At 40.1% G+C, this 27,254-nt stretch overlaps 1 protein-coding gene across 4 annotated transcripts in view; it reads right to left on the bottom strand.

The window, feature by feature from the left end:
• NFXL1 (nuclear transcription factor, X-box binding like 1) overlaps positions 1–27,254 on the bottom strand; it is a 91,048-nt gene that overhangs the window by 25,411 nt on the left and 38,383 nt on the right. For 2 of the 4 annotated variants that reach the window (XM_073342114.2, XM_073342115.2), the window contains 5 exons: positions 23,867–24,023; positions 22,843–22,934; positions 16,856–16,877; positions 6,952–7,092; positions 388–554 (listed from right to left, as the gene is read on the bottom strand). In XM_073342114.2, coding sequence (XP_073198215.2) covers positions 388–554; positions 6,952–7,092; positions 16,856–16,877; positions 22,843–22,934; positions 23,867–24,023 — 579 coding nt within the window. The remainder of the gene's footprint in view (positions 1–387; positions 555–6,951; positions 7,093–16,855; positions 16,878–22,842; positions 22,935–23,866; positions 24,024–27,254) is intronic. The other 2 variants (XM_073342116.2, XM_073342117.2) reach the window with 2 other exon arrangements.

Below are 27,254 nucleotides of genomic sequence, written 5' to 3'. Positions count from 1 at the left end.
ATTATGACTATAATCTATGAATTACAGAGTTTTAATTGAAAAGATCTTTACAGAACCTAGTAAGTCTGTGTACTACATTCATTCTAAAACTACCCAGGAGAATAAAGTCCATTTCTGGCATATGTTACCAAAAATTCAACTACATCCACAAACCAGTTATGCTCTTAACACTGTTGTAGAGTCTTAATATTTTAACTGGCAATAGTGAAACAGATCTGAATGGACAGAAAAAGAGATGGAGATTTTTTTTAGTGCTGCTTTTTCTGAGCCACCACCAATTGTGTAATCTTCAAATAAAAAATTAAAAGACCTGACCAAGAGACATTTTAAATGCCTCCTTCCAAGCAGTCATATTTCTGAATTCAAGCTTCCCCTTTATCTACTTACATGCATTCAACATACAGGTTTGTGAGTTTGCAGTGACACTTTATTTTAAGCATTTGGACACATGGTGGACATTGGTCAGGATGACAGGGCAAAATGCACGAGTGAGGGCAGCCTGGTGGTCGTGGCTTGGTACACGCCTCCTCACAGTGAGAACATTCTGGACTAGCCTAATAAAACAATACAAGAAAAATTATTGAACCAAACAGTTGTTTTGCTAAACATCATTTTAGTGAACTATTACATCTAGGGACAAATTTATGTAAAGAGGGAGCTTTGTTCTTCAATGAGATGTCTATCAAACTAAATACTAAAATATGTTTTTAATAGAATGGAAGGAATGCCTGCAATCGGTAGTCAAAGAGAGAGGCTCCTACGTTCCCGCCCAGACATAAAGAGGGCCACTTAAGATTAATACTTTGAAAAACTGCCACTCAGCACTACTATATTAAGTTTGCATCATTAAAAGTAGTTAATCAGGAAATGCTAAAGTTAAGACAGCATATATAAAACTTTAACTCTGCACCCCCAGTGTATATTCATCATGATGCAGTAATCTTGTAACATACTACTTCTTAAATACATTATTTTTTCTACAACAGCTTTAAAATACACTTGTACTAATGTAAGTTTCATTATGGTCCAAAAACTACTGATTTAGTACCACGTTTTGAGGGCTGCTGAATACTGCCTCAACTATGTACAAGTTACAAAATCTACAAGAGCCCTAGTCAACAGGGCAGATCACAGAGTTCGCGTTCCTTAGATGCTCATTTAGCCCTTGATTGTGCTATCAGATCCACAGGATGAGCAGATCTGACTGTACAGATGGGGCCTTAATGAGCACAGCAAAATATTTCTACACATGATCACACTCCAGTTCATAAGTTAACCAAATTAAAGAATTTCCTAAAGAATTAGGTTGTGCATTGCTCCTCCAGGAGGACTATCTTCAAGCCACATTTCAACTCCATAATGTTCTGACTGCAGGGCTGTTCAAAATAAAGTCATAAGATTTTTTCATTCATTCAATAAGGAAAACGCCATTTCCCTCCAATCCCTCTCATTCTGCTCACACACGGTTGAGCTGTTTTCACTAACATTTAAAAGAAGTAGGCACCTCTGGGTGGTGACTAAGCATGGAAAGTGTCACCCCAAGAAGTGCACCTTCCAGTTACTCTTAACTTTCTGAAAACAGGTTGTAAGGTTGCATAACAGCCTTCTTTAATGATAGCAGGTTAACGAATAGAACAGATATTAGTACAGTGCTTTTCACCTGCAAAGTACTGAACAAACTTTAACTTGATGCAGGAAGGAGTCGTTGCTCAGAGATCAGAAAAATAAAACTAACCAGGCTTTTATAATAAGTCTGTAGTTTTGTATCTGCCAAAGAGCAGAGAAAAAGTCCTAAAAGTAAGGGGTTAAAAACTTTATTTAAAAAAGTATTCAAAGCAATCTTTACGATTTACTGATATTCTGCACTTTTTGCATTTCTCCCCCCTCAAACAGCAGTTTGAACAGCATTGGGATGGAAACCTACTATATAGCAGGCTGAAAAATTAGTACATCAGGATTATTGTATGATTAAAGTATGCATTTCAGAAAAAGGACAAAGACTCAATTCCACACGACATGGAGAATAATCTTTAAAAGGTTAAATTTTTGTCTGTATTTTAGTGAGGTTTAAATTTATTCCAATAGGGTTATTTACTTAGCAAATTCTAATCCACGTTAGCACAGAGTCAAGGAAACAAGCACTATTTCCTTCAGTGGTTAATATAAATCTCATTACTGAACAGATAGAGATGGGCACATAAAGCAACAGCTTTACTTTCATTCATACACTAAATGTGCCACTTTTTTTTTTTTAACTTTAAAACATTTACTTTAAAACATTTGTTGAATATAACAAACAGTTAATATTTAACCTTCAGAATTTTATAACAACATTTGACTGATAAAAAGGGCAACATTTACTTCTATTGTTCTCTGACGCCGATATCTTCCAGTTAGGCTTATTCAGATGGCCATCAACATGCCATCCAGAGAGCACTTCAAACCATATAATTTCCTAGCTGCCTTCCCTATCCAGTGGCAAGTAGATCTCAGGGAGGGGCCTATGTCTCACCAGCTGAGCTCAAAATTGAGTAATGGTGAGTAATAAGGTGCTTTTTCTCACCATCAGCTCAATTTTGAGCTGGGCTAGTGAGACATAAGCCTGATCTATACACACAATATCAAATAAAGGGTGTTATTATAGACCAATTTAGTTACACTAGTGCAAACCACTACTCTTACAATCAGTTTAAACCTGGCATACGTTGGGGTTTACCTTGTGTTGGTGAATTTGCAGTTGCAAGCTAAACATCTACATAACCAGTTTTATACAGATTGGGGAGTGTCCAAATAGGGGTTTACACAGTTTTAACCTACTTTTTTTTTTAAAAAACAGTTTTTAGTTAAATCAGTGTAACTTATGAGCACATACAAGGCCCTATACAGATTGTTTCTTTCCAAACAGAAACACACAATTTCAGGTAAGTAATTTGTCCTCACTCCAAGAGGCAAGTATTGTTGGAGTGTTCCACTTGTGAAGATTAAAATTTTACAGTGAGCCATGAAATGCATATAGTTAAGCTAGACTCAGAACAGAGAGTAACTGAAGGAATAGAGTAATAACCTTTATAATAATTTCTTTGATGAGACATAAAACTAAGAAAGACGACAATTTATTTAAAACTTACAGGTATCCCACAAAACTAAGATTCCATTACCTCTATTGGCTCCCTGTTTTATACTTACAACAAATTCTGCACATCCTCATCATTATTGCCTTTTGAAACTCTGCCCCTCCCTTTTTTCCATTTTAAATGAGTTCTGCCCCTTCCACTCCAACAATGCTATGCAAGATCACCAGTTTGTCTATGTCCCCAAAAAGCATATTCACACTTCTTCCATGCTGCTTCTTAAATGTGGAATGATCTTCTTGAGTTAGCCCATAAACTCCTCCTCAAAACACACTTCTACCATGCTGCTGACAGGAAAATGCAAATTCATAATGGCTAAGCAGAGGGCCAGCAGGGATCAGAGATATTGATTTTGTTTATACCTTATGATTAAAAAAAAAAACAAAGCAATTCACCATCATCTAATTGAGCACAGCTAGCCAAAGCAACCATGTATTTTAGGGAATGGAATGAAGACATAATAATTGTTACATCAGCTTGTTGCATCTTGTCTTAAATTAAGTAGTAAGAACCAACACCTATCCTAAAGTCTAGTAACGTGTTAGTACATTGCCTAGCACATCAGTGCCCCCAATCCAGAATGAGACTTTTGGATGCTGCCATAACAAATAAAAGCCAGAATTCTGTAACATGGAATTAAAACAGGACATTCCATCTACAGGAGGCAGCATGAAAGAAGCTTGTCAGAGAATCGGGAAAATCTACACTAAAACCTCAAATCGCTGACTTGGTGGTGATAAAAATTTAGGTGAAAAAGGTTCCATGCAGTTGGCCTTATAGCTCTCATGGAACGAGGTGACCAGTTGGTTAGCATCACTGACAGGCTCTAACTACCTCTTGTTCTGTGGTGGCACTGTTTCAAGAGTCAACTGACAAACAAGTAATGTACGACTGGCTAGCATCAATTTAGCCAAGGAAGATGATGGGTTTTTATAAGTCTGCCTCAGAGAAAACCCAGGGTGCATTTTTATGTCCAATTTACAGAGCACGAAGAAACCTACACTGGTAGGTGGGTTCAATGGTGGTTAGGATCAAGTTTTACAGTGAGTCCTCCTACCTCCTTATGCTGTTGGGAGTATAAGATACAACTTTCAGAATTAAAGTTATATTTTGTACCCCAACTGAATGCTGCTCAACTGTCCAAATTTCTAGCATGCCATGTAAATCCAAGATCTCTGGACTAATCATTGGACATGAAACCCTTCTTGGTGAGCTGCTCAACTGAGGTTAAGCATACCGGAATTAACAGAACCTGTATCTGAAGAGCTTGTAAAGTTGTCTTTTCATACCCATGAATGGCTCAAAGGAACTGCTGAAACAGTCAGCCCCAAAACTCGTGCCTTTGTTCTAACTAGAATTTTACTCTGCCCAAGTCAATAATCCTCTATTTGGAAGGCCCTAATAATTGGAACTTGTTAGTGTCCAAAATCATCTTGGTTGTAACATACTTTGCGAGGAAGGAACAGATCATCTAACAGACCGAAATGTTCAATGAGAAAATTTCATGAGTGGTTCCCAAATCAAGAAGGAAATGTAATCCTTTGTGAACTGAGACAATCAAGATGAACCTTTGCTACACCTCAGCAAAAGATTTACACTCTTCTCCATGCAGTATGAGGGTTCAAACACTTTTTCTTCCTCCAATTTTTGCAGGCGCACTGACCCTGTGACCCAGGGACCTCTAGTGCCAAATGGCAGAGGGCACAGGGAGTGCTTAGTTTTAAAGGGATCCCCTGCATTGGATATATGCATAATACTTCACTATGAATGGCATCTACCAAGAGCCCACTGGCATCATAATCATTGCAAAATGTATGAACAGATAATGTCTAAGGAATTATGTATCTGTACTGAAAATTATGTTCCTAAGGTATATGAGATAAGGCAGGTCACCAGAAGGTGATAAACATGCTCCTTTCAGGTAGTAGGGAGGAGATTCTCATCTCTCCTCTGTCTGGTCACACATGTATTGTACACTTCACAACAGAGGCCTATCTGCAGTCTGAGCCAAATGCCAAACAAGAGATTGTGAAGTCGACAAGAAAGAGGCAAACAGGAAAAAGCAATTAGCAGCGGGACTTCCTGTTTATGAGTAACATTAATGTTTTAGGGGAGTATTGCTGGGGGTACTGGGAGACGCCCTAGAGCTTTTCCACTGAGGGAAGCAGACAGCATGACTTGCCTCATGAATGAAAGATTACAGCCAACCTGGCTGTAAAATGCTGGAAGGACTTTGGGGGTAAGCATTAGTTACATAAGTCTAGGTTTTAGAATGCATGTTATGATTTTATTTTATATGCAACCATTTATTTCCAATATTTCTACCTGCCACCATTTGGATCTCTTTCCTTTGTTAAATGAACTTTTAAACTTATACTTTAACCTTATTTAAGTGCTACAAGATAAGCAGAGCGATGAGCTCAGTGGTAACTGACAAGCTGGGGAGTACTGCTTCTTTGGGAGCAGTGAATCTGTAACTACTGTAAGTGTTCAGTGGAACAGGGACTGGACACTCGGAGGGCTCAGGGGTTGAAGTGTGCCCATCACTAGCCTGCAGAGAAACATTAGAGCCTGCATAGGCTGAGAGGGAAGTGTTTGTGTTGCCTGTGGTCAATGGAGCCAAGAGCTGACCCACAACAGACACAAACAAGGCTTCCTCATGCTAAGAGCTGGCGGTAGCAGGGTGCCTCTCAAACCTAGGCAGACCCAGGAAGGACCACCGACCCTTAAGTGAGATTAGGACAGACACCGTGACCTTAGTTGCCTTTACTGGCTACAGTAAGTTTTGTTTCCAGTCCTGCTGGATCTGATCAGACTGAGTATGCCAGTTCTGATGACTAACCCCCCTTTTAGTCCTATTACTATGGTGGTGTTAGTGGACCATCTTCACCTTGAAAGGGCCCTGGTAATGTGTGTTACCTACTTATGTTTAACAATCTGTTCCACCTAGTATTTAGCTGTGACACTTTGAATACTTTTCCCAGACCTGAAGAACTGCTACGTGTAAGCTTCAAAGGTGGTCTCTCTTACCAACAGAATTTGGTCCAATAAAAGATATTACCTCACCCACCTTGTCAACTCAAAACTAGGGCAGTTCTTCATCCCTACCCAATCTCTCATTTTTGTTTCATCGTACCTCCAGCAACTACAATCTTCTAGCCCCTGGCTTCACGTACTCAACAAGCAAATAATCTTATAGTGTAGGAATTTTTTTTAAATAGTCTCTAGTGGTCTCTTGATGGATCTTAACATGCAGTCTCACTACTTTTTTGTGTGTGGAAATCTCAGCCTTGTGGTTCTGACATACTTCTAGTGACGAGGTAGAATTTCTCTACTGTTAAAGGGTTTGCTGGCTTTCTGTACTGCAAGTTTGACTGGTGAGCAATTTCTCCCCAACAAACTATCATGGGGTTTGTGAACCCCCCTTACCTCACCCCTCAAGATAAACTTGGATTCCTCCCAACACTACATCAGTAGGCCACACAACCCAGGAAGAGTTGTCATATTTGACTTTGGAGGAAGTTTATAAATATACAAAAAAGTGATACTGGACGGGGGGGGGGGGGGAAATCTACGTGACTACTTAGGTTTAAATGTTACAACAGAAATAATAACAGTGCTTAATATTTACAAAATAGCTAATTAACAACTATCCCAATTTTAAAGATGAAATGAAAACACAGAAAGGTTAAGTGACTTGCTAAAGGTCGCCAAGTAAGTCACTGATAGAGTTGGAAACAGAACCTTTGTTTCCTGACCGCAAATCTTGTGCTCTTGAGCCAAGAACAGACGAAAGAAAAATACAACCTCTAAAACTTACCTTTTGCCTGTCAGTATTACCATTTACTTTGGTAAATTTATGACATTCCTTCATGCAGGTATGATTCTTACAATCAAGCAGCCGTCCACAAAATCTTTTACATGAGTAGGGGCCCGCAGAGTGACATGGTAAAGGACTCGCCTAAAAGGTTAAAAAGACCCAACGTATGGCATTAGTACCACGATAGAGAACTTCTGGTGCTTCTGAATGTCTGACAAATAACCTTAATTAACACAGTAAAAAGAAAAGTTCAATTAAGTTTATGTACTTGATTTTATATTATACCTAAGTAAATAAAAAAACTAACAAGCTTGCTTTCTGAAAACAGCTGCTGAATATCTGGAAAACAGACTATCAGTTGCAGACTTTCAGTGTGTTTTAGTAATACTTTGCACATCTATTGTGCCTTTTGCTAGAGACTTTCTAAGTGCTTTACAACTGTTAAAGAATTAAGCCTCACAATAACCCCGTGGAGACACTATGTATAGTGAGCTCACTCAAAGTCCATTCTAGTTCTAGAATTAAGCTCCAGAATCTCCCTACACATCGGATATATCATCGGATACATCATCTCTAAAACCAGAACTTTAAGCATATCCACTGTAACTCCACAGAGAAACAGAACGCAGAAAGGTGTCCAACATCAAACAGCATGTCAGTGTCAGAACTAGAATTTAAACTTATTCACTCCCAGTTCCCCTCCTTTAACTAATGCACCATGTTCACATTCAAAATTGTTTGTGATGCTGTCACCCATCCATTAGGAATTGAAAATTGATAATTTCACAGAGCACTGAATACAAATTTTGTCAGACTAGGATAACTTTCAGTAACTACTTTCATTTTGGCTAGACTCCAACTGAGAAGTTAGGAGACTAAAGGCTCCATATTGTTACCTATACACTGACACTTCCAAATATTTTGTGGGCCTTATGCAAAGTTCTGCCCCTGCCCCATATAACTGGGCTCTCCCTCCAACTCTCACATACACCTAATTTCTATAATAATACATTTTTGTGGCTGTGTGGACTTGGTGACAGCCCTTTCAGGGGCTGGGAAGACAGAAGATGGAACTGAAGTAGGATATCCTCAACAGGGAATCTGAGAAGTGTTCTGGATGGCAGGTTGGTTATATGATTGTGGCATGGGACATGTGGAAGGCTGTCATTGCCAAATTACTCCACTTCTCCACAGTATCATGGGGAAATTGAAGCTAACTATGCTGGCTGAAGCGTGAGCCATCTTCCCAAATACCTAGAAGTATGTGGCTCTTTGGGGTAAAAAAATTACACTTTAATATTTTAAGTTGCTTCCTTTTCTTCTCAGGTTTCACTTCCACTTCCTGACTTCAGGCAGGTATTAGTCATTCTGCTGTGAATGTCAGTGACAGATCAAAAGAGCATCTTAAAGAAAACATTATAGTGTTCCAGCAGCAGGAGACTAAACTAGAATGACTAATATAATTAATCTCACTATCATTATCAGCACAAGAAATCCATAGCTTCAAGGAGGCTGATGGGGTGGAGATAATAGGAAAAAAGTTGATGAGAGTGGAAGGTCACTTTTAGAAACTGATTAGGAACAAGTAAATATAGCCTCACCATTTCCCAGTACAGATCTACCAGAAGGAGACTGCAGAGGGACAGAGCTAAAAGAGGAAGTACAAAACCTTCTAAATTTGAGCAGTTCATCCCAGTCTTTTCTGCATGAAAAGTGGTTTTGATATCAGCAACAGAACAACCTAAAGACCTGCCTGCAACTGGAAAGCGGAATTAAAACCAAAGAAAAATATAGGAGGAAGTTTAAATACTTCGACTCCCTCAGGGAACGGATGGCCAGGATCCCCTGGGGGACTAACTTGAAGGGGAAAGGAGTCCAGGAGAGCTGGCTGTATTTCAAGGAATCCCTGTTGAGGTTACAGGGACAAACCATCCCGATGAGTCGAAAGAATAGTAAATATGGCAGGCGACCAACTTGGCTTAATGGTGAAATCCTAGCGGATCTTAAACATAAAAAAGAAGCTTACAAGAAGTGGAAGGTTGGACATATGACCAGGGAAGAGTATAAAAATATTGCTCGGGCATGTAGGAATGTTATCAGGAGGGCCAAATCGCACCTGGAGCTGCAGCTAGCCAGAGATGTCAAGAGTAACAAGAAGGGTTTCTTCAGGTATGTTGGCAACAAGAAGAAAGCCAAGGAACGTGTGGGCCCCTTACTGAATGAGGGAGGCAACCTAGTGACAGAGGATGTGGAAAAAGCTAATGTACTCAATGCTTTTTTTGCCTCTGTTTTCACTAACAAGGTCAGCTCCCAGACTGCTGCGCTGGGCATCACAAAATGCGGAAGAGATGGCCAGCCCTCTGTGGAGATAGAGGCGGTTAGGGACTATTTAGAAAAGCTGGACGTGCACAAGTCCATGGGGCCGGACGAGTTGCATCCGAGAGCTGAAGGAATTGGCGGCTGTGATTGCAGAGCCACTGGCCATTATCTTTGAAAACTCGTGGCGAACCGGGGAAGTCCCGGATGACTGGAAAAAGGCTAATGTAGTGCCAATCTTTAAAAAAGGGAAGAAGGAAGATCCTGGGAACTACAGGCCAGTCAGCCTCACCTCAGTCCCTGGAAAAATCATGGAGCAGGTTCTCAAAGAATCAATCCTGAAGCACTTGCATGAGAGGAAAGTGATCAGGAACAGCCAGCATGGATTCACCAAGGGAAGGTCATGCCTGACTAATCTAATCGCCTTTTATGATGAGATTACTGGTTCTGTGGATGAAGGGAAAGCAGTGGATGTATTGTTTCTTGACTTTAGCAAAGCTTTTGACACAGTCTCCCATAGTATTCTTGTCAGCAAGTTAAGGAAGTATGGGCTGGATGAATGCACCATAAGGTGGGTAGAAAGCTGGCTAAATTGTCGGGCTCAACGGGTAGTGATCAATGGCTCCATGTCTAGTTGGCAGCCGGTATCAAGTGGAGTGCCCCAGGGGTCGGTCCTGGGGCCGGTTTTATTCAATATCTTCATAAATGATCTGGAGGATGGTGTGGATTGCACTCTCAGCAAATTTGCGGATGATACTAAACTGGGAGGAGTGGTAGATACGCTGGAGGGGAGGGATAGGATACAGAAGGACCTAGACCAATTGGAAGATTGGGCCAAAAGGAATCTGATGAGGTTCAATAAGGATAAGTGCAGGGTCCTGCACTTAGGACGGAAGAACCCAATGCACAGCTACAGACTAGGGACCGAATGGCTAGGCAGCAGTTCTGCGGAAAAGGACCTAGGGGTGACAGTGGACGAGAAGCTGGATATGAGTCAGCAGTGTGCCCTTGTTGCCAAGAAGGCCAATGGCATTTTGGGATGTATAAGTAGGGGCATAGCGAGCAGATCGAGGGACGTGATCGTTCCCCTCTATTCGACATTGGTGAGGCCTCATCTGGAGTACTGTGTCCAGTTTTGGGCCCCACACTTCAAGAAGGATGTGGATAAATTGGAGAGAGTCCAGCGAAGGGCAACAAAAATGATTAGGGGACTGGAACACATGAGTTATGAGGAGAGGCTGAGGGAGCTGGGATTGTTTAGCCTGCAGAAGAGAAGAATGAGGGGGGATTTGATAGCTGCTTTCAACTACCTGAAAGGGGGTTCCAAAGAGGATGGCTCTAGACTGTTCTCAATGGTAGCAGATGACAGAACGAGGAGTAATGGTCTCAAGTTGCAGTGGGGGAGGTTTAGATTGGATATTAGGAAAAACTTTTTCACTAAGAGGGTGGTGAAACACTGGAATGCGTTACCTAGGGAGGTGGTAGAATCTCCTTCCTTAGAGGTTTTTAAGGTCAGGCTTGACAAAGCCCTGGCTGGGATGATTTAACTGGGAATTGGTCCTGCTTTGAGCAGGGGGTTGGACTAGATGACCTTCTGGGGTCCCTTCCAACCCTGAGATTCTATGATTCTATGATTCTAGACATGGAGGATTTAGGAGTGGATGGACTGTTTGTTTTTGGTTTTAAAATTAGTATTTGATTACATTTTAAATTTTAAATAGGTAGTTAGGGAACTAAAACCACAATAACTGTACTTTAGGCTAAGACTGAACCACATCTAAACAGGAGCTAGCATAAAAGAATGTACACATGCAGAGTCAGATTAATATAATCTATTGCCACAGAATTCAAAAATGAAATTAAAATTATGAGAAAAAACAAATTAGAACAAAATCAGAACATAAAACCACAATGGAAGACACCACCAAAATGGTTGTATACTACCAAAAAAAAAAAAAAAAAAAATGAACAAAAGCCTGGCTGTTCTTTGCATACAGAGGTCAGAACATGTAGAGATAAAGTGAGAAAGGCTAAAAGTCAAGTAGAGTTGGACCTTGCAAAGGGAATTAAAACCAATAGTAAAAGGTTCTATAGCCATATAAATAAAAGAGAGAGAGAAAGAGAGAAGTGGTACCGCTAAACACTGAGGATGGAGCGGAGGTTAAGGATAATCTAGGCATGGCCCAATATCTAAACAAATACTTTGCCTCAGTCTTTAATGAGGCTAATGAGGAGCTTAGGGATAACGGTAGGATATGGAGGTAGATATTACCATATCCGAGGTAGAAGTGAAACTCGAACAGCTTAATGGGACTAAATCGAGGGGCCCAGATAATCTTCAACCAAGAATATTAAAGGGACTGGCACATGAAATTGCAAGCCCATTAGCAAGAATTTTTAATGAATCTGTAAACTCAGGGGTTGTACCATATGACTGGAGAATTGCTAACATAGTTCATATTTTTAAGAAAGGAAAAAAAATGTGATCCGGGTAACTACAGGCCTGTTAGTTTGACATCTATAGTATGCAAGATCTTGGAAAATTTTCTGAAGGAGGAAGTAGTTAAGGACATTGAGGTCAATGGTAAATGGGACAAAATACAACATGGTTTTACAAAAGGTAGCTCGTGCCAAACCAACCTGATCTTCTTTGAGAACGTAACAGATTTTTTTAGACAAAGGAAACACAGTGGATCTAATTTACCTAGATTTCAGTAAGGCGTTTGATACCGTGCCACATGGGGAATTATTAGTTAAATTAGAAAAGATGAGGATCAATATGAAAATTGAAAGTTGGATAAGGAATTGGTTAAAGGGGAGACTACAGCAGGTCATACTAAAAGGTGAACCATCAGGCTGGAGGGAGGTTACCAGTGGAGTTCCTCAGTGATCAGTTTTGGGACCAATCTTTTTATCACTGACCTCAGCACAAAAAGTGGGTGTGCGCCAATAAAGTCTGCGGATGATACAAAGCTGGGAGGTATTGCCAATTTAGAGAAGGACCAGGATATCATACAGGAGGATCTGGATGACCTTGTAAACTGGAGTAATAGTAATAGGATGAAATTTAATAGTGAGAAGTGTAAGGTCATGCATTTAGAGATTAATAAGAATTTTAGTTATAAGCTGGGGACGCATCAATTAGAAGTAACGGAGGAGGAGACTGACCTTGCAGTATTGGTTGATCATAGGATGACTAAGAGCTGCCAGTATGATATGGCTGTGAAAAAAGCTAATGTGGCCTTGGGATGCATCAGGCGAGGTATTTCCAGTAAAGGTAAGATGGTGTTAGTACCGTTCTACAAGGCACTGGTGAGACCTCATCTGGAATACTGTGTGCAGTTCTGGTCTCCCATGTTTAAGAAGGATGAATTCAAACTGCAACAGGTTCAGAGAAGGGCTACTACGATGATCCGAGGAATGGAAAGCTTGTCTTATGAAAGGAGACTCAAGGAGCTTGGCTTGTTTAGCCTAACTAAAAGAAGGTTGATGGGAGATATGATTGCTTTCTATATCAGAGAGATAAATACCAGAGAGGGAGAGGAATTATTTAACCTCAGTACCAATGAGGACACAAGAACAAATGGATATAAACTGGCCATCAGGAAGTTTAGACTTGAAATTAGACGAAGGTTTCTAACCATCAGAGGAGTGAAGTTCTGGAATAGCCTTCCAAGGGAAGCAGTGGGGGCAAAAGACCTATCTGGCTTCAAGATTAAACTTGATAAGTTTATGGAGGAGATGGTATGATGGCATAACATCTTCACAATGGGAAGAGTCTATCTTTGAGTTTATTTTTCATTAAACAAGGTAATTCCATAGAATTATTCATTAAAGATAGCTGCAAATAGCTTCTTAAAGCACTTAAATACTACTCTATCATGTCAGGTTTATCTACATAATTTATTAGATTGTGTTTAGTTGCTGTATATATGTTTGGGGAAGTTTTAGCTTATGTATTTTTCTGTAGTGGGTATTTTAGAAGTCTATGCACCAGCCTTTAGAAGTCACGTAATCAAAGGGGTGCAGTATCATGCAGATTTCAAATACGTTCATGAGGATTTATTTATGGCACACCTTTGGAGTTCATGACAGAGTACAACTTACATGACTTAGTACTATAAATTTATCCCAAAGCCCACAAATATCTCTAATGTGGATGGGGCAGGGGGAGGAAGGATGACACTGTCTTAAAGGGGTCTGTGCTATAAGTAGCACATACGTAGAACACAATCCTATACAGCAATGAGATATAAAAGGACACACGAATTCCAAAATCCAATGAGTGGGATTGTCCCAGCCATGCAGGAAGGAAGGTAAAATGCAGCAGATGTGATTTAATTAGGTGGCAATTTTATTAACATACCTCACCTGGAAAATACTCTGCAATCGGTTGTACAGCACAGGCCACCATTATTTCCTTAATCATTCCCACCTATTTGGGAGTACTGTTGTCAGCCCTCACTCATCCTAACCTGATCCTTGCCCATTGTTGTGACCATACCACCCCACCATACGAGGGTAGGAGAAGCAATTGGAAAAGGGGGGTTGTCTCCCTACTGTACCAGACATTAAGAGAACCAAACCCTTTTCCCAGCTTCATTAAGGGATGCCTTTCCCAAAGTCCATTTCCAATGTCAGTTTTATGAGGGAACTGGACTCCTTAACTGCACTGGACTCTTGCTACCTGCTAGGTTGAGACAACTAGATCTAACCTCATTACCTACCCCAGTACAAACAATGGCCAGTGTCCCACCTGAGCCAGCCTCTTCCAGTTGCCCTTGGCTTTGGAAACTGTCCCCTTTGCTCTCCCTGCATAGGGGAAACTTAAAGGCAGTAAGGGAAACTTAAAGGAGCCACAACCCCTTTTCATCCTGCTGAGTGGACAAAACCCCACTATACTGAGACTGCAGTGAGTACAGACTCACTGCAATCTTTGAGAAATAGCTTGAAGTGGTTGAAGTAAAACAGAGAGAAAGTCTGAGAAACGGTTGACGTAAAACAGATAGAAAGAAGGCGTGCATACATGATGTTGAAAAGGAGACTACTTACCACAAAGAAGAAATTATTTAGATCAACTATAAAATTACCGAGGTCAGTAAAAAATACTGATTTTGGTTGCACACATTAAGTCTATCTGTACAGAAGGCAATTTCTATAAAAAAATTCTAATACTTTGAAGAAAGCACATATGAAGTGTATACCTTTTATCTAACCTCTGAAACTTTTCCTCCCACTGAAATTATGCACACACAAAACCATAAACCTAAATCTTGACTCTCACATACTTCACAAGTTTCCACAGATAAGCACTAAATGACCAAGGAAAAAAAAACCCACCAATTTCATTTAAATCAAAGGAGACATACCGTACATATTTTTTTTCATTCACGCTACAGAACAATGTGTGCACAAGATTAGGACAGTTGTTTGCCAGTATTAAATATTTACTTAGTCTTTTAAAGACTACATACATCTTTGTAACATTTGACCTTCCATATTATTATACAAGATGGTGTCATTTCTACTTCAACTTTCAAAACTAATTTGTAGATGCACTTACATGATATCTACATCATCAAGCCAACAGTACATGGTGTACCAAAATGCAGACACTCATTTTATATAAAAACATTCCAGCATAAATTGGAAATATATTGAGGAAAGTTATATGGGAACAATGAACATCTGATTTAAAAACCTCATGGTTATGATTACAACAATTATGTGAATTATGAATCATAATGACCGCTAACAAATAAACTTTACATCTCGATTGTCTAATTTAAAAGAGCTCTAAATTAGAATGTCACTGATATTACAAAAAGGAGTACTTGTGGCACCTTAGAGACTAACAAATTTATTTGAGCATAAGCTTTCGTGAGCTACAGCTCACTTCATCGGATGCATTTATCCGATGAAGTGAGCTGTAGCTCACGAAAGCTTATGCTCAAATAAATTTGTTAGTCTCTAAGGTGCCACAAGTACTCCTTTTCTTTTTGTGAATATAGACTAACACGGCTGCTACTCTGAAAACTGATATTAAAAAACTTGACATATTAGTGAAAAGTCTGCAATAAGCCTAACAAAACACCTGCTTATACTATCATTAAAATGTAGCTGTAATTTTAAAATTAGTGAAAAATTAATTATAAAAAGTGGTAAATGATTTTTGGATTACTTTTCTAACTGTTAAATGATTGTGAAAATTAATTACATTTTCCTCTAGAGCAGTGGTTCCCAAACTAGGCTTTGTGAAATGTTACAGGGCGTTCTCAAGAAAAAATTCCCTAACGGCGGACAGAGCTGTCCCTCAGGACCCCGGGGCCAGCAGCCCAGAGCCCCTGGACTTCCAAGAGCTAAGCAGTTCAAAGCCAGCATATCTAACACACAGAGGAGATTTAAACTTCAAGACTCCTTATAAGAAATACAAAGGGAGGTAGATTTTTTTGCTGTTCTTAAAATGAAACAAGCAGCTAGTATCGTTTTTAAAATGATGATGAACAAGTTTAAGCTTCGTTGTAACCTGAGTGGTTTGCCTGGACTGCTCAAGACCTGAATGCTTGTATAGGAGGAATTCTTGATGTGAGTTGGCTTTTTTAAATCCCTACATGCTGTTTCACATCTGATACTCCTTGATGAAACCAAGGAGCCTTGTTGTTTAACAGGCTTATTCAAAATGATACAAGCGACAGAAGTGAGATCTCAGAAGAGTGTTGCCATTTTCATAATATAATAAAGATACTATAATGATAAATAATAATAAATACATAGTGTGTGATCAGGATGTCATAAAAACCAATTTTATATTGCCAAGATCACTGCTTTTCTAATTTATACTCAGGTAAAGGAGAAAATCCCTGGAAATGTTCATTTTTAGGAGGGGGTTTGCGAGACTCGGCATTTTAGTGAAAGGGGTTCACGGGTTGTTAAAGTTTGGGAACCACTGCTCTAGAGAAAATCTCTACTACTAGATTATAGAAGGCTGCACCAAATGAAAAGTTAATTCTCTGGATCTCTCATAGGAGAGTCTCCACCCCACGTCCAATCTTCCCACTCTGCATCTAAATCACACAGTGGCATTACCATTTACTGTCGCATATGCAATGCAAAGCCTCCATCCCTTCTGAGGAATAGTGTAGTGATGGCAGCTACTTGGACAAGAAAATTTGATGGGGGAGAGGAGGAACATTGCTTACATATAAGCCGAGCGAAATATTTAATGAAACAGACAACATGCAATTAAATACACTCACTAGTGCAAGAGCATTTCACCATTATAACCTGTATAAAATGTACAAAAACAACAATAATTTTGTGGATACATTTTAACACGGCTACCCCAATACTTGTATAAAATGTCGTTTCAAAAGCCAAGAACTTAAACTTTGATCAAACAACCTAAAATTCAACTGTTATACATTTTCTAATACAAAATGCTATAATACTGTCCTAATGAACACGACAGCACTCAAATAAAAACATTTCATAGATTTTAATGCAAAAAATATTTTGTAAGAACTAATTAATCAAAACAAAATGATGCACACTTCATATTCACTCAAATGGTCATTTCTCTGTGACTCACCTCATGCTGCCCAAGACATTCCCTGCAAAGAAGGGAAAAAAAATATTGAGAGAATTGCAAACAGGTGTACTCCTTAAAGCAATAAGGCATCTGAAGCAATGTCAATGTTTTGCTGTGGGAAATAATCAGTTATAAAACATCAGTTCCACAAATGCATAGAACTTCTGATGCAGCTGTGCTGCTACAAGGTCTCCTCCATAGCCACCCTATGCCGATGGGAGAGAACTCTTCAGTCAACATAATTAAAACACCTCAACAAGCAGCAGCAGCTGTCAACACTGGTGCTTCTGTCAGTGCAACTTATGTCGCTCTCAGGGGTGTTTTTTTCACATCCTTGAGAGATGTAAGTTATACCAACAAAAGTGCTAGTGTAGACATAGCTTAAGTCTGAGAGTTCACATGAATTTAAGGGCATTCCTAGATATGGCCTCAGTTAGTAGGAGTGACCAGTACCTTTTAGCAAAGATGCTCCCTAATCCACTTGTTCTAATTCTCCCCTAACACCACCCCCTTTCAGCAACAGTCTCATGGAGGGCAGCTCTACATGGCACCACATCAAGGTCAAAGGGTGGGTCCAACATTCATGCTGCTTTTGGAGCACAACTACACTGTTAGATCAATGTGTTAACCTCTAATTTTCCATTCTTACTTGGATTCTAATTTATCAGTTTTATAGACAGAATAAAGTATTCCAACTGCAGACTCAGCAAGGCTGTATAAAGAAATGTATTATCTTTATTGCAGAAACTTCTGAATTATTGTTTTCTAAGCATACTCCTTTGAGTCTTTTAATAGGCATTATTTTCCCTATTTCACAATTTTAGAGGCTTTTTCGTAAGTGGTCTACTCCTGTAGAAATTTATTTCTTCCTTCAGATGGTCAAAGATACAAAACAATGGCGGAACCCAGGAGAGCCTAAATCAATCTTCTGCTCAGTTTGTGTGTTGATGGTGCTTACTTTCTACCTTTGGTTGAGTACCAGGTTCAGATCTGCAGTATCTTTTCCAAAGAGTATCCTTCTCATTCCTCTACTGGAGCCTCCTATTGAAAGCTTCACTAAATTTCAGGTACAATGACCCCAATCCTCAGATCTGGCTAAAGAACATGGAGGAATTTAGGCTAGAAGGCGGGGGTGGCAATAATTGTTCTGACATACGGCAGCTACCAACAACTCCAAATGGCTTTTCCAGTTGCCACAAAACAGCAAGATACAGGGACACCCCACTGATGCTACTTTCCTCTGGCTACAAGAAAGAGTTGGGAGCACAGGAACCTTCGAGGGGCTCTACATCATTGAGGAATCCCCATATCCTGAGATGATTCACCAGTAGTCAGTTAATCTGGTTTACAGCATCTTTGTCCTTCATATCAGCACAAAATCTGTCCTAGTGCAGGAGGAAAAAGCTGGCCCAGTACGTTCACAATACTTAACTTTCCAGACATTCCTTTTAAACTCTTCATAAAGGCCGATATTAAATTTGTTTTTATCCAGCCCTTTGGCCTCTCACCTATCTAAAGTTGTCAAATAACGATTAACAGAACTACTGACAACTGTTTATGAACATGGTTGTTTTGCTTTATCCTGAAGTGTGCTTTCTACATCTCCAAGTCCCTTTCACCTCAAGTATTGAACAGGCCCAACCCTGATTAACTTTTAAAACCAGATGAGATCATGTATGTTCATCAGACTAATATCAGCTGTTCTTCAAAATATTTTGCATTTAGCCATTGTCTTTTCAAATGCAAGTTTCTCCCAACCTCAAACTATTCATTCCAGGATACCATTAGGAATGTACCATATCTGATTTAAGGAGATGTATATTTTGTGGTAAGGCACTTGACTGGAACATTGACTAAGCAGGGCAGAAATATTAATATTTATAATATTACTATTCATATTACATCATAAACAAGAGCTCAGAGACAATTTAACAACATTCTATTTTGAGAATGGTCATTTCCTTATTTAGGTCCCAAAGCTGCAAATGTTTATTCACATGAGTAGTAACAATGAAATCAGTAAGAACACTCACATGATTAAAGTGAAGCACATGCTTACATATTTGCAGTATTTTAGTGAACTCTGAACGCTCAATATCCAACCTTTAGATATCTGTAAATGTCTTCAAGCAAAGCAAAGCATGTGTTGTTCACTCAGAGCTATATACTGTAGCTCACAGAGTGGTCTTTAGCATTTATTTTATTCAGCAGTAATGCAAGGAAACTACAGGCCTGTTTCCTGTAAGACATTGGCTTTAGCATTTAACATCAGGCTAGAAGCCTGTTAACTCTGGCACAGATAAATGGCCTAATGGTCACCTCTCAGTTTTGGGGAACTTGGACTAGAGTGCTTAAGGGGGAAGTTTGTCCATAACACCACCAGCCAACAATAGGAACATGAGCTAACACCAGCTTTTGGATACTGTAGGATGGGAACCTCTGCAGATGTCTGACATATAGGATAATAAATTGAGATCATTAATATACTAACCTATAGGAGAAGGGCACCCCAAAATTAATAGGGTGAGGAAATACAAATAAGGAAGAGGGGAGAAACTCCTACTGAATATGCATCAGACACAGAGGCTTCAGCGTAACATATTATAAAAGCGTATCCCACACTGCGGGCAGGAGGAGAGAGATATCCTTGGGAGGTGCCAGGATGATGGCCACTGGTGGTGATGAGGAAAATACTGACTAACATTTCAGGTTGTTCTGCAAGATCTGGTGCAAGTATATGGATGTTCAGATATACATTCTGTATTATCTCTATCTACCTTGCTAGGTTAGAGTGTTTGTGACTTTGCAAATATAGAAGAGTTCCTAAAGTGAGCGTGTTGTAACTGCACATCGGGGTTCTCAACTAAACAGTAATTTTAATACTGGTCCTGATCTTGGGACAAGAACCTGTCAAATCTCAGAGTGATAATTGTGAATTCTTAAGTAATCAATATACAATTCACAGATCGGGCTACAATATACGTCAAATCTGAAATGAAACAAGTGTTCAAGTTACACAACAGCAATAGAATTGACAAAAAAGTAAAATATTAAATAGGAGGATAGGTATTTACTTTCCATGCATGGTTATTCAAAATGACTGGACAGGTGAGTTTTTAAGGAGAAAATTTAGCTAATTTTATTCTTGTTCTCAGCACAAAACTGTACTCTAGAGAAAACTGTCTTACACAGCAGTTTAACACAGAAACGACATCTATATCAACCTCAAATACAGCACTGCTATATTCTTGTGTGTGTATTTAGGGGGCTTATAGCTTTACCTAACTTTAATCAGGCTGAATTTTTCCATGCGGGGTGTCTGCCTCACGTGAAATCTGGGAAATTCAAGGACAGGGCTATGGAAAAAAGGGAAAATATGTTTTGTCCATGCTAAAAAAAATTCTGATATTTTATTTGAAAAGCACTTGCAGACCCATGCTTTAGAGAAGGAATGTGAAATTTTGCAGGGGTGTGACCTGTGTTTCATGGATGTGCATTTTGCTGTCCCCATGAAAATCCATCCAAATTTGGCCAAGTCATAAACCTCTGAAAATGTGGGGAGGAAAAGAAATTGGAACTAGAAGCCTGGAGAGGGGGACAGGACAGAATCTGGGCCTAGCTAGGCAAGAAGACTGGGGATAAAGAGCGGTGGTGGAAGGTGGTGAGAGGAGACAGATTTGATGAGAACCCTGAAGAGTGGACAGTGGGACTGGCTAGGTGAAGAGAATGGAACTGGAGTGGGAAACAGACAAGACTGGGACAAGGCAGAAGAGGTCAGACTGGGGGGACATGGGTAGTGTGCCCTCTACCCCAGCCTGGAAAGGAACCCAACTTTCCTGAGTTTTGTCATTTCTCTGCTATCAGCAAAGGTGTAACAAAAGTGTTTATTCGCCCTCTAGTGCTGGTCCATTTAGATTACTACCTTATGACTATTAATTACTCCAATAGTTCAAGTGCCACGTCTGTGTGGTGGATATAAAAGCTCCAACCCACCTGATGAACCATGCTGGTGTCAGTATGATGCCACGTGATCAGATTTGTTTTCCAGTTTGCTAGGAAATTACACACACAAAATGTCTAAAAGAACATTAAGTTTGCAAAGTCAAGTGCTTAAAAACTAAGAAATGCCAGAATTAAGGTTGCTGGTGCCACCTGAATTTGCCCTCCTTGGGTGTATGCACTATGTAATCACATACTATTTTTTTCCCCACTGTAACCCTGCCTCATTCAGCACACAAAATGGAGCTGCTCTAGGTAAAAAAAAAAAAATCATACTTGTTTAGTGAAGGAGGCTGTTGTCTGTAGGACCCTGCTTCATTTGTTCCAGAAACTCGAAAGTGAGTATTGAAAGAGGCAGGAGACTACAGGAAGACAAAGGAGGGTTTCATGGTAAAGGCAGTTAAATGCTGCCCTGGAGAAATGGATTCTATCCTGGCCTCTATCACGTATCTGATTGGTGGTGGGTTGCCAGCGGGGAGAGCCCAAACTCCTACGAAGGAAATCCCAACCTCTGGATCCCTGTGTGTTTTAAGCTTCCCTGGGTCTCAGAAAGTTACATCACTGTTTCCTTCCTTCATCCCTGTGGCACATTTCCTGCACACCAATTCTCAGTCTGCTACACCTTACTGAGTAGCCCACCTGCCTTAGGCCCCAGGACCATGCTGGCCCCCCAAGATACCCCAACAGCTGGAAAATATACTCTCCCAGAATCCCATCAAATAAACTATAACCCAGAAGGCTTGTGTAACTTTCGATAGAGGCATGTTGTAGTTGTGTATATGTTATATGCGTCACGTTTTGCACAAAGACATTATTTGCTCTTTAATTACTCAGATGAAAAATATATGGATCTTTAAAAAATAAACTCTACGTGCATTTCCCTTCACTGTAGCTCACCCTTTCCTTGGGAGTGACCACCTGCATTGGTGGTTCTCCAGTCCCCTTGCCTCTGCCAGAGCCTGCAGTAGCTTCCATCATCCTGAGGTAGTAAAAATGGCTGAAGAGAACCCTGAAGAGAGCAGTTCCTGTATTTTTATAACCTTCCTGTCCCCGTCAGGTGACTCCCAGGATCAGACTCCTCAGGTGATCACAGAACCCTGCCAGGTAACTTCCAGACTACATTTCCCACAATAAACCAACTCCTGATGGGGATACAGTGTACTGTTTAGGGATATTCCTTTTCAATGGAAGGGCACTTCAGATTTAATGACCTTCTATTGGCAATCCTATCCCACTATGCTGTTGGAATTTCAGTCCAACATGGAGGTAAACTGATAGAGAAGGACAAAGAGGATGTACATTCAAAATTGAGTCAAAAGATACATACAGAAGGTTCATAATTTCACAGAGAATTAGAATGTATCTGTACTATCTTTTACATCATCAGAGCCTCTGCAACAGAGTTCCTATGTGATGCTAGTCAAATCATTTAAACCAGACTTTTCAAAGGTGGTCACTAATTCCCCATTTTGTGGGTAACTGACACAAGATACTGGATTCTAATTTACAGAAGTGCTGGGCATTCAAAGCTGCAAGTGAAGTCAATGGGAGAAGTCCTTTGAGCATGAAGTGCTATATAATGTTATATACTCTGAAAAATAAAGTCTTACGTGTCTCAAATGGGACACCCAAAATTAGTGGATATTTTTGCTCTCTCTGTGCCTCAGTCTCCTATCTGTAAAATGTTCTTTTAACACAGCTTTGTGCATTTGTTTATACAGATTTTAAAATCAGGCACTTATTTTACTCTTCCTATCCATCCCTTAGTGCATCGAGCAGACCATTCTAAGATGCTACCTATTGGCCACCGAAAGAAATTCCCTGCCTTTAGAGATACTATGTTTCCACCAAAAATGTAAGTCAGACATGCTGCATCAGTACAAAACCTTGTAAAATTCTGAAGCACAAAAAGTGATGCCTTCAAAAACACATTACATAGCAATGAAAAATTTGATACAATTTCAAAGCAAAACTCCTTTTATACTTACGTTAGTAAAGGAATCTGACATGGGGGGCAAGGTAATGCAGTTTGAATAAAAGCTGGCTCAGATGGCTGTTCCCAGGGCCCGGCAGGTTGGTGCTGAGAGCAAAACAAATACATTGCTGTGTTTATATTATTGCATTATATAAATTGTGGCGACAACTCTGAGTCAACTGTTTAGCTATAAATATCCACAATGCCTGGTAAAATCTTAGTTCTAACAGGTCTATTTTCCCCCAACTGAAGAAATTCTATTACTAGAACTAAGACATGAATGCAGTACATGCCTGGATAATCATTTCATTTTCTGTCATGGCTAAGAATAGGAGACTGAAGGCCAAGTGGCTTTATTATACCACAAGTCACGATTTCATTCCCTTACTGTTTAACCTGAGGACAAGGACAAGTCAAAAATTAATAAAATCATTCTAAATGTTGAACAACAGAGGAAAGGCAAGTAAAATTAACAGTACATTCTCACCTGTTCAAAATACTCTACTCCAGGAGTATGATTACTTTGAAGTTCTTACTATACTTTGCACATGAAGTTTAAGGTCTGAAAGCTTCAACGTAGAGTTTCCTATTTTGAAACATAGTTTCCTATTTTGCTTCCTAATATGATAGTTTAGCAAATACCTGCCAGCTAACCATCAGTTTTAAACAGAGGCAAATAAAAATTAAGTTGACAGCTGATATTAAAAGCAAACAAGATATTAAATAAAATTGTTGACAAAAACTTAAACAATATGGGGTGGGGGGAGGAAGAGGAAAGAAAAGGAAGACTAGATTTACCTGTGGAAATATATGAAGAATCGAGTATCAGTTATGGCCAGGATAAAAAGCAATTAGATTTTAAACAAGGCAAGTAGAAGCAGAACCTTAATTTTTCAATTAAGTATCACGCAGCATATCGATCCCTAAATATTTACTCCTAGTAGCTATACTTTCCAACATAAAATCAGGGACAGAAGTGTTCATTTTCTTGTTAAGCAGAGTGCTAGTACTTAATACATTTCTGGCTATTGTCTTACCAAGCCAGTTTGCTTCACAAGAGCTTCATCGTGGCAAGAAGCAGGACACAAGTGACCGCACTTTAACACTTTCTGGCAGGACTGACGACATGCAGGGCAAGGGCCAAAGTGACAACTGTGTTTCTCTTGGCTGGGGTGATGGCAGGTTGGTGGCCGACTAAAGTAGAAAACCAAGAACAAATACAATATGAAACATGTAACTGCAGTCCCTGGGTATATGCATTAATACAATCACAAAAAATTAGGGAGCACAGTTTACTGTACTTAATAATTTTAAATAAAACCGATCAGTTATATTTAGCAGTGCTTTAATATGCTTATATAAAGCCACACATACACACACACACAATGTATTTCACTAACTCAAAATGACCTTAAACACATAATGTCTGATTTGCCATACTAGAAAAAACCACTGGTCCACCAAGTCCATTAGCCACTTCAGGGGAAGGTTAAAAAAAAATATTTTTTTTACACACACACACACACACACACACACACACGCACGCGTGAGTGAATGTATGTACCTACCCAGTTATAAAGAACTATGTATTAGGGAAATGCCTTTCTTCACGTTATACCTTGAGCAGGATTAAAAATTTACACTGAGCTTAGTAATCATAAAATTATCCAGCAATAATATTTGACTCTGGGCCCCCTGTGGCAGTGAATTCCAAAGGCCAACAAAACACTGCAGGGAAATGCTTCTTCTCACATATGTTCCAAGATGCACTAACCATTGTAGAACATCCATACCAATACAGACAGACAGTCCAGCACATACAGTGTTTTCCAGCTCCACCTATTAGGAAGCAAGAAGGTAAAGAATCTAACAAGACCCCAGTTTGTCCACTATGTTCTTATATGGCCTCAAACTCTGTGGAAGCCAAGCACCTCACAAAAAAACACTGATGATTCATGAGTTCATCCTCACAATGATTGGGAAGAATGATCTCCAATTTATAAATGGGCAACAGACATGGAAGGTCCACAGAAAATGAGATACACGAACTGAATGCAGATTTCAATTGTCACTCAAGTACTCTAATCACCAATCTTCCTCCGCCTTCCACTCCAATTTAGACACTGCCTACTTCTCACATTTTTGCAAACCAGCCTTTTGCTTTCATCGTTTCCCCACCATCTTCTTCTCAAGACAAGCTGCACCCAAGAGACTTCAGCAGCCCCATCACCTCCTCTGCTGCCTACCAACGTAAGCAGCTCTACTGAGATCAGGCTGGCTCAGCTTCCACCTTTGCTTTAAGTGAAAAGTCAAACGTGGCACTTCAGGGACTTCAGCCACTTCTTCTCAGGACAGCCGAATGAGCTATTAACTTGAAAGTGTTATGCTCTTCTTGGGCACTTTCACTAGTGCTTTCTCTCCATCCCTGTAAACCCTCATGAACCATCAAAAATTTAAGATTTTCTGGATAAGAGAGCCATTCAATCAGTTGCCATAGGCAATCGGGGTAGGTCAGCTCAGTATTTTACTTTCATTACTCTTTCAAGCACAGGAATATGAGGTTTTGCAGTTGCTTCCTGAACTTGTGCAAATGAAAGGTTTGGATGGAAGCCTTAGGTCTCCTACCCCCCCACCCCCACAGGAAAGTTTCCATTGCTCAGCTAACCTTCAGGATACTTATCTCCATGTCCCCATCCACCTGGGCCACTGGAATGTTCTCTACCTCGCGACTGACAAACACTACCAGTTTGTCCCTCACTCCTTCAGTCTGTTCTATATAGGTTTTTTACACCATCCTCTTCCCTGTAGCATCTAAGCACTTTCCAGTAGTGCACTATATGACAAGATTAACATCTGTCACATGTGGTTTGTTCTCAATCCTCAGTTTTTCATCTATCCCCCTGGAGCTTCACAAGAACCTGGCAATTCTAGTGGCCAATTTTGATCAGTATAGGATATACCTGTTTCCCCCTCTCAAAGGCATCCTGATCAGAACCCTGTTGAAGCAGTTATGGGACAAGGTTCTGTAGTACCATGTAACCCAGGGCTTCCTAATCAATCAGGACAGTTCACATTTGCTTCTTTCAGGCTCTTCTGATCCTGGACAGTAGAGTGGCAAATGGACACACTTCTCCAGATAGGCTTTAGGGCTCAACTGAAAAGACACAAGACGTGAAATAATCTGGTCAAAACCTCTCTTTTTCTTCTGAACCACGTTGTATCCTGTGGTGAGCTACATCCTGGGTTTATTTTCAGCATCTACAATACTACCCTCTGGCCAGATGGCATTCTGCCTCTTCCTCCAAAAATCTCCTTTTCCACCAGCTGTCTCTTCCTTCCTTTCTAGATGTTCCAATTTACCCGATAACATGGTGGACCTTTCTTTTGCTACCCTTTTCTAGTTTCTGACTATGGATACCAGTCCGAGGATATGACTTGCACCAGCATTCCCGCACACTCTAGCAGACTTGGTTCCTTCACAGAGACTGATCATCAGCTGACTTGAGTCTCAGACCATCTTAGCCCTTCAGACACAAAAGGTATTGTACTTTCACAAGTACCTTCTGATTCAGCCTGGCAACTAGGCTGAGCAAGCAGGGACCAAGTGCACGCTTACTTTCAGAATCCCTCTCCTGGATCTGGGAAAGAGTGTCACTTCTTGTCACTTCAGGCAGTCTATTTGCAGGGGAAAATTGGAAGGGCAGTTCAGCTAACACCAACTGACAATCAGTGAATGACATTTCATTACCCTCAGCTTCAAGCAAATATGCTGCATCCTGGAATTTCAGTGATTGACTGTTACAGAATAAACTGATCTATCTTCCTTGCTCTCTGTACACTCAGGGCCTCACACAAATATGTTAATCTTTAGCCCAAAGTACTAGGCAAAGAGCCAAGATTCTGCTCCCCACAACCTTACTCCTCCCGCTCCCCTCAGTGCTTAAGGTGGTGAAACAGGACAAAGAAGAGATAATACTGTTAGTCTCTTCGTGAGACAGACACCCCTGGTTTCAGGAGCTGATGAGCCTGTTGGCAGATTGGGTCAACCTTTGAATCACATCAAACTATCATTTTCCCACTCTGCCAAATTCTGCTTTTCCCAGACAGACTTCACTTCCCAGATAAACAGGTTGACATTCTTTGTGTCTCATTCACAAGCATTCAGAGAAGTGTAGCAATTATTTTGAGAACGGTCATAAATCCATCACCACCAGACAGCATCTTGCTTGCCCACGAGCAAGTAAAACACCAGGGTCACAAACTGGTCAAAGATCAGTCTGCTAGTCATCGCCACTCCCCAGACAGAGTTGAAGACCTCATTTCAAAGGTGTTTAAGAAGCAGTGCAGTCTTCTCTACAAGTGGTAAAGTGCTGTCAATCCAGATCTGTCCATATCTGAAAACTGTTCCTTCAGACGCAGTTCTTC

Source organism: Lepidochelys kempii, chromosome 4 (assembly GCF_965140285.1).
Source record: "Lepidochelys kempii isolate rLepKem1 chromosome 4, rLepKem1.hap1, whole genome shotgun sequence".
Lineage (NCBI taxonomy): Eukaryota > Metazoa > Chordata > Testudines > Cheloniidae > Lepidochelys > Lepidochelys kempii.
This window is presented reverse-complemented; position numbering and strand designations above follow the sequence as displayed.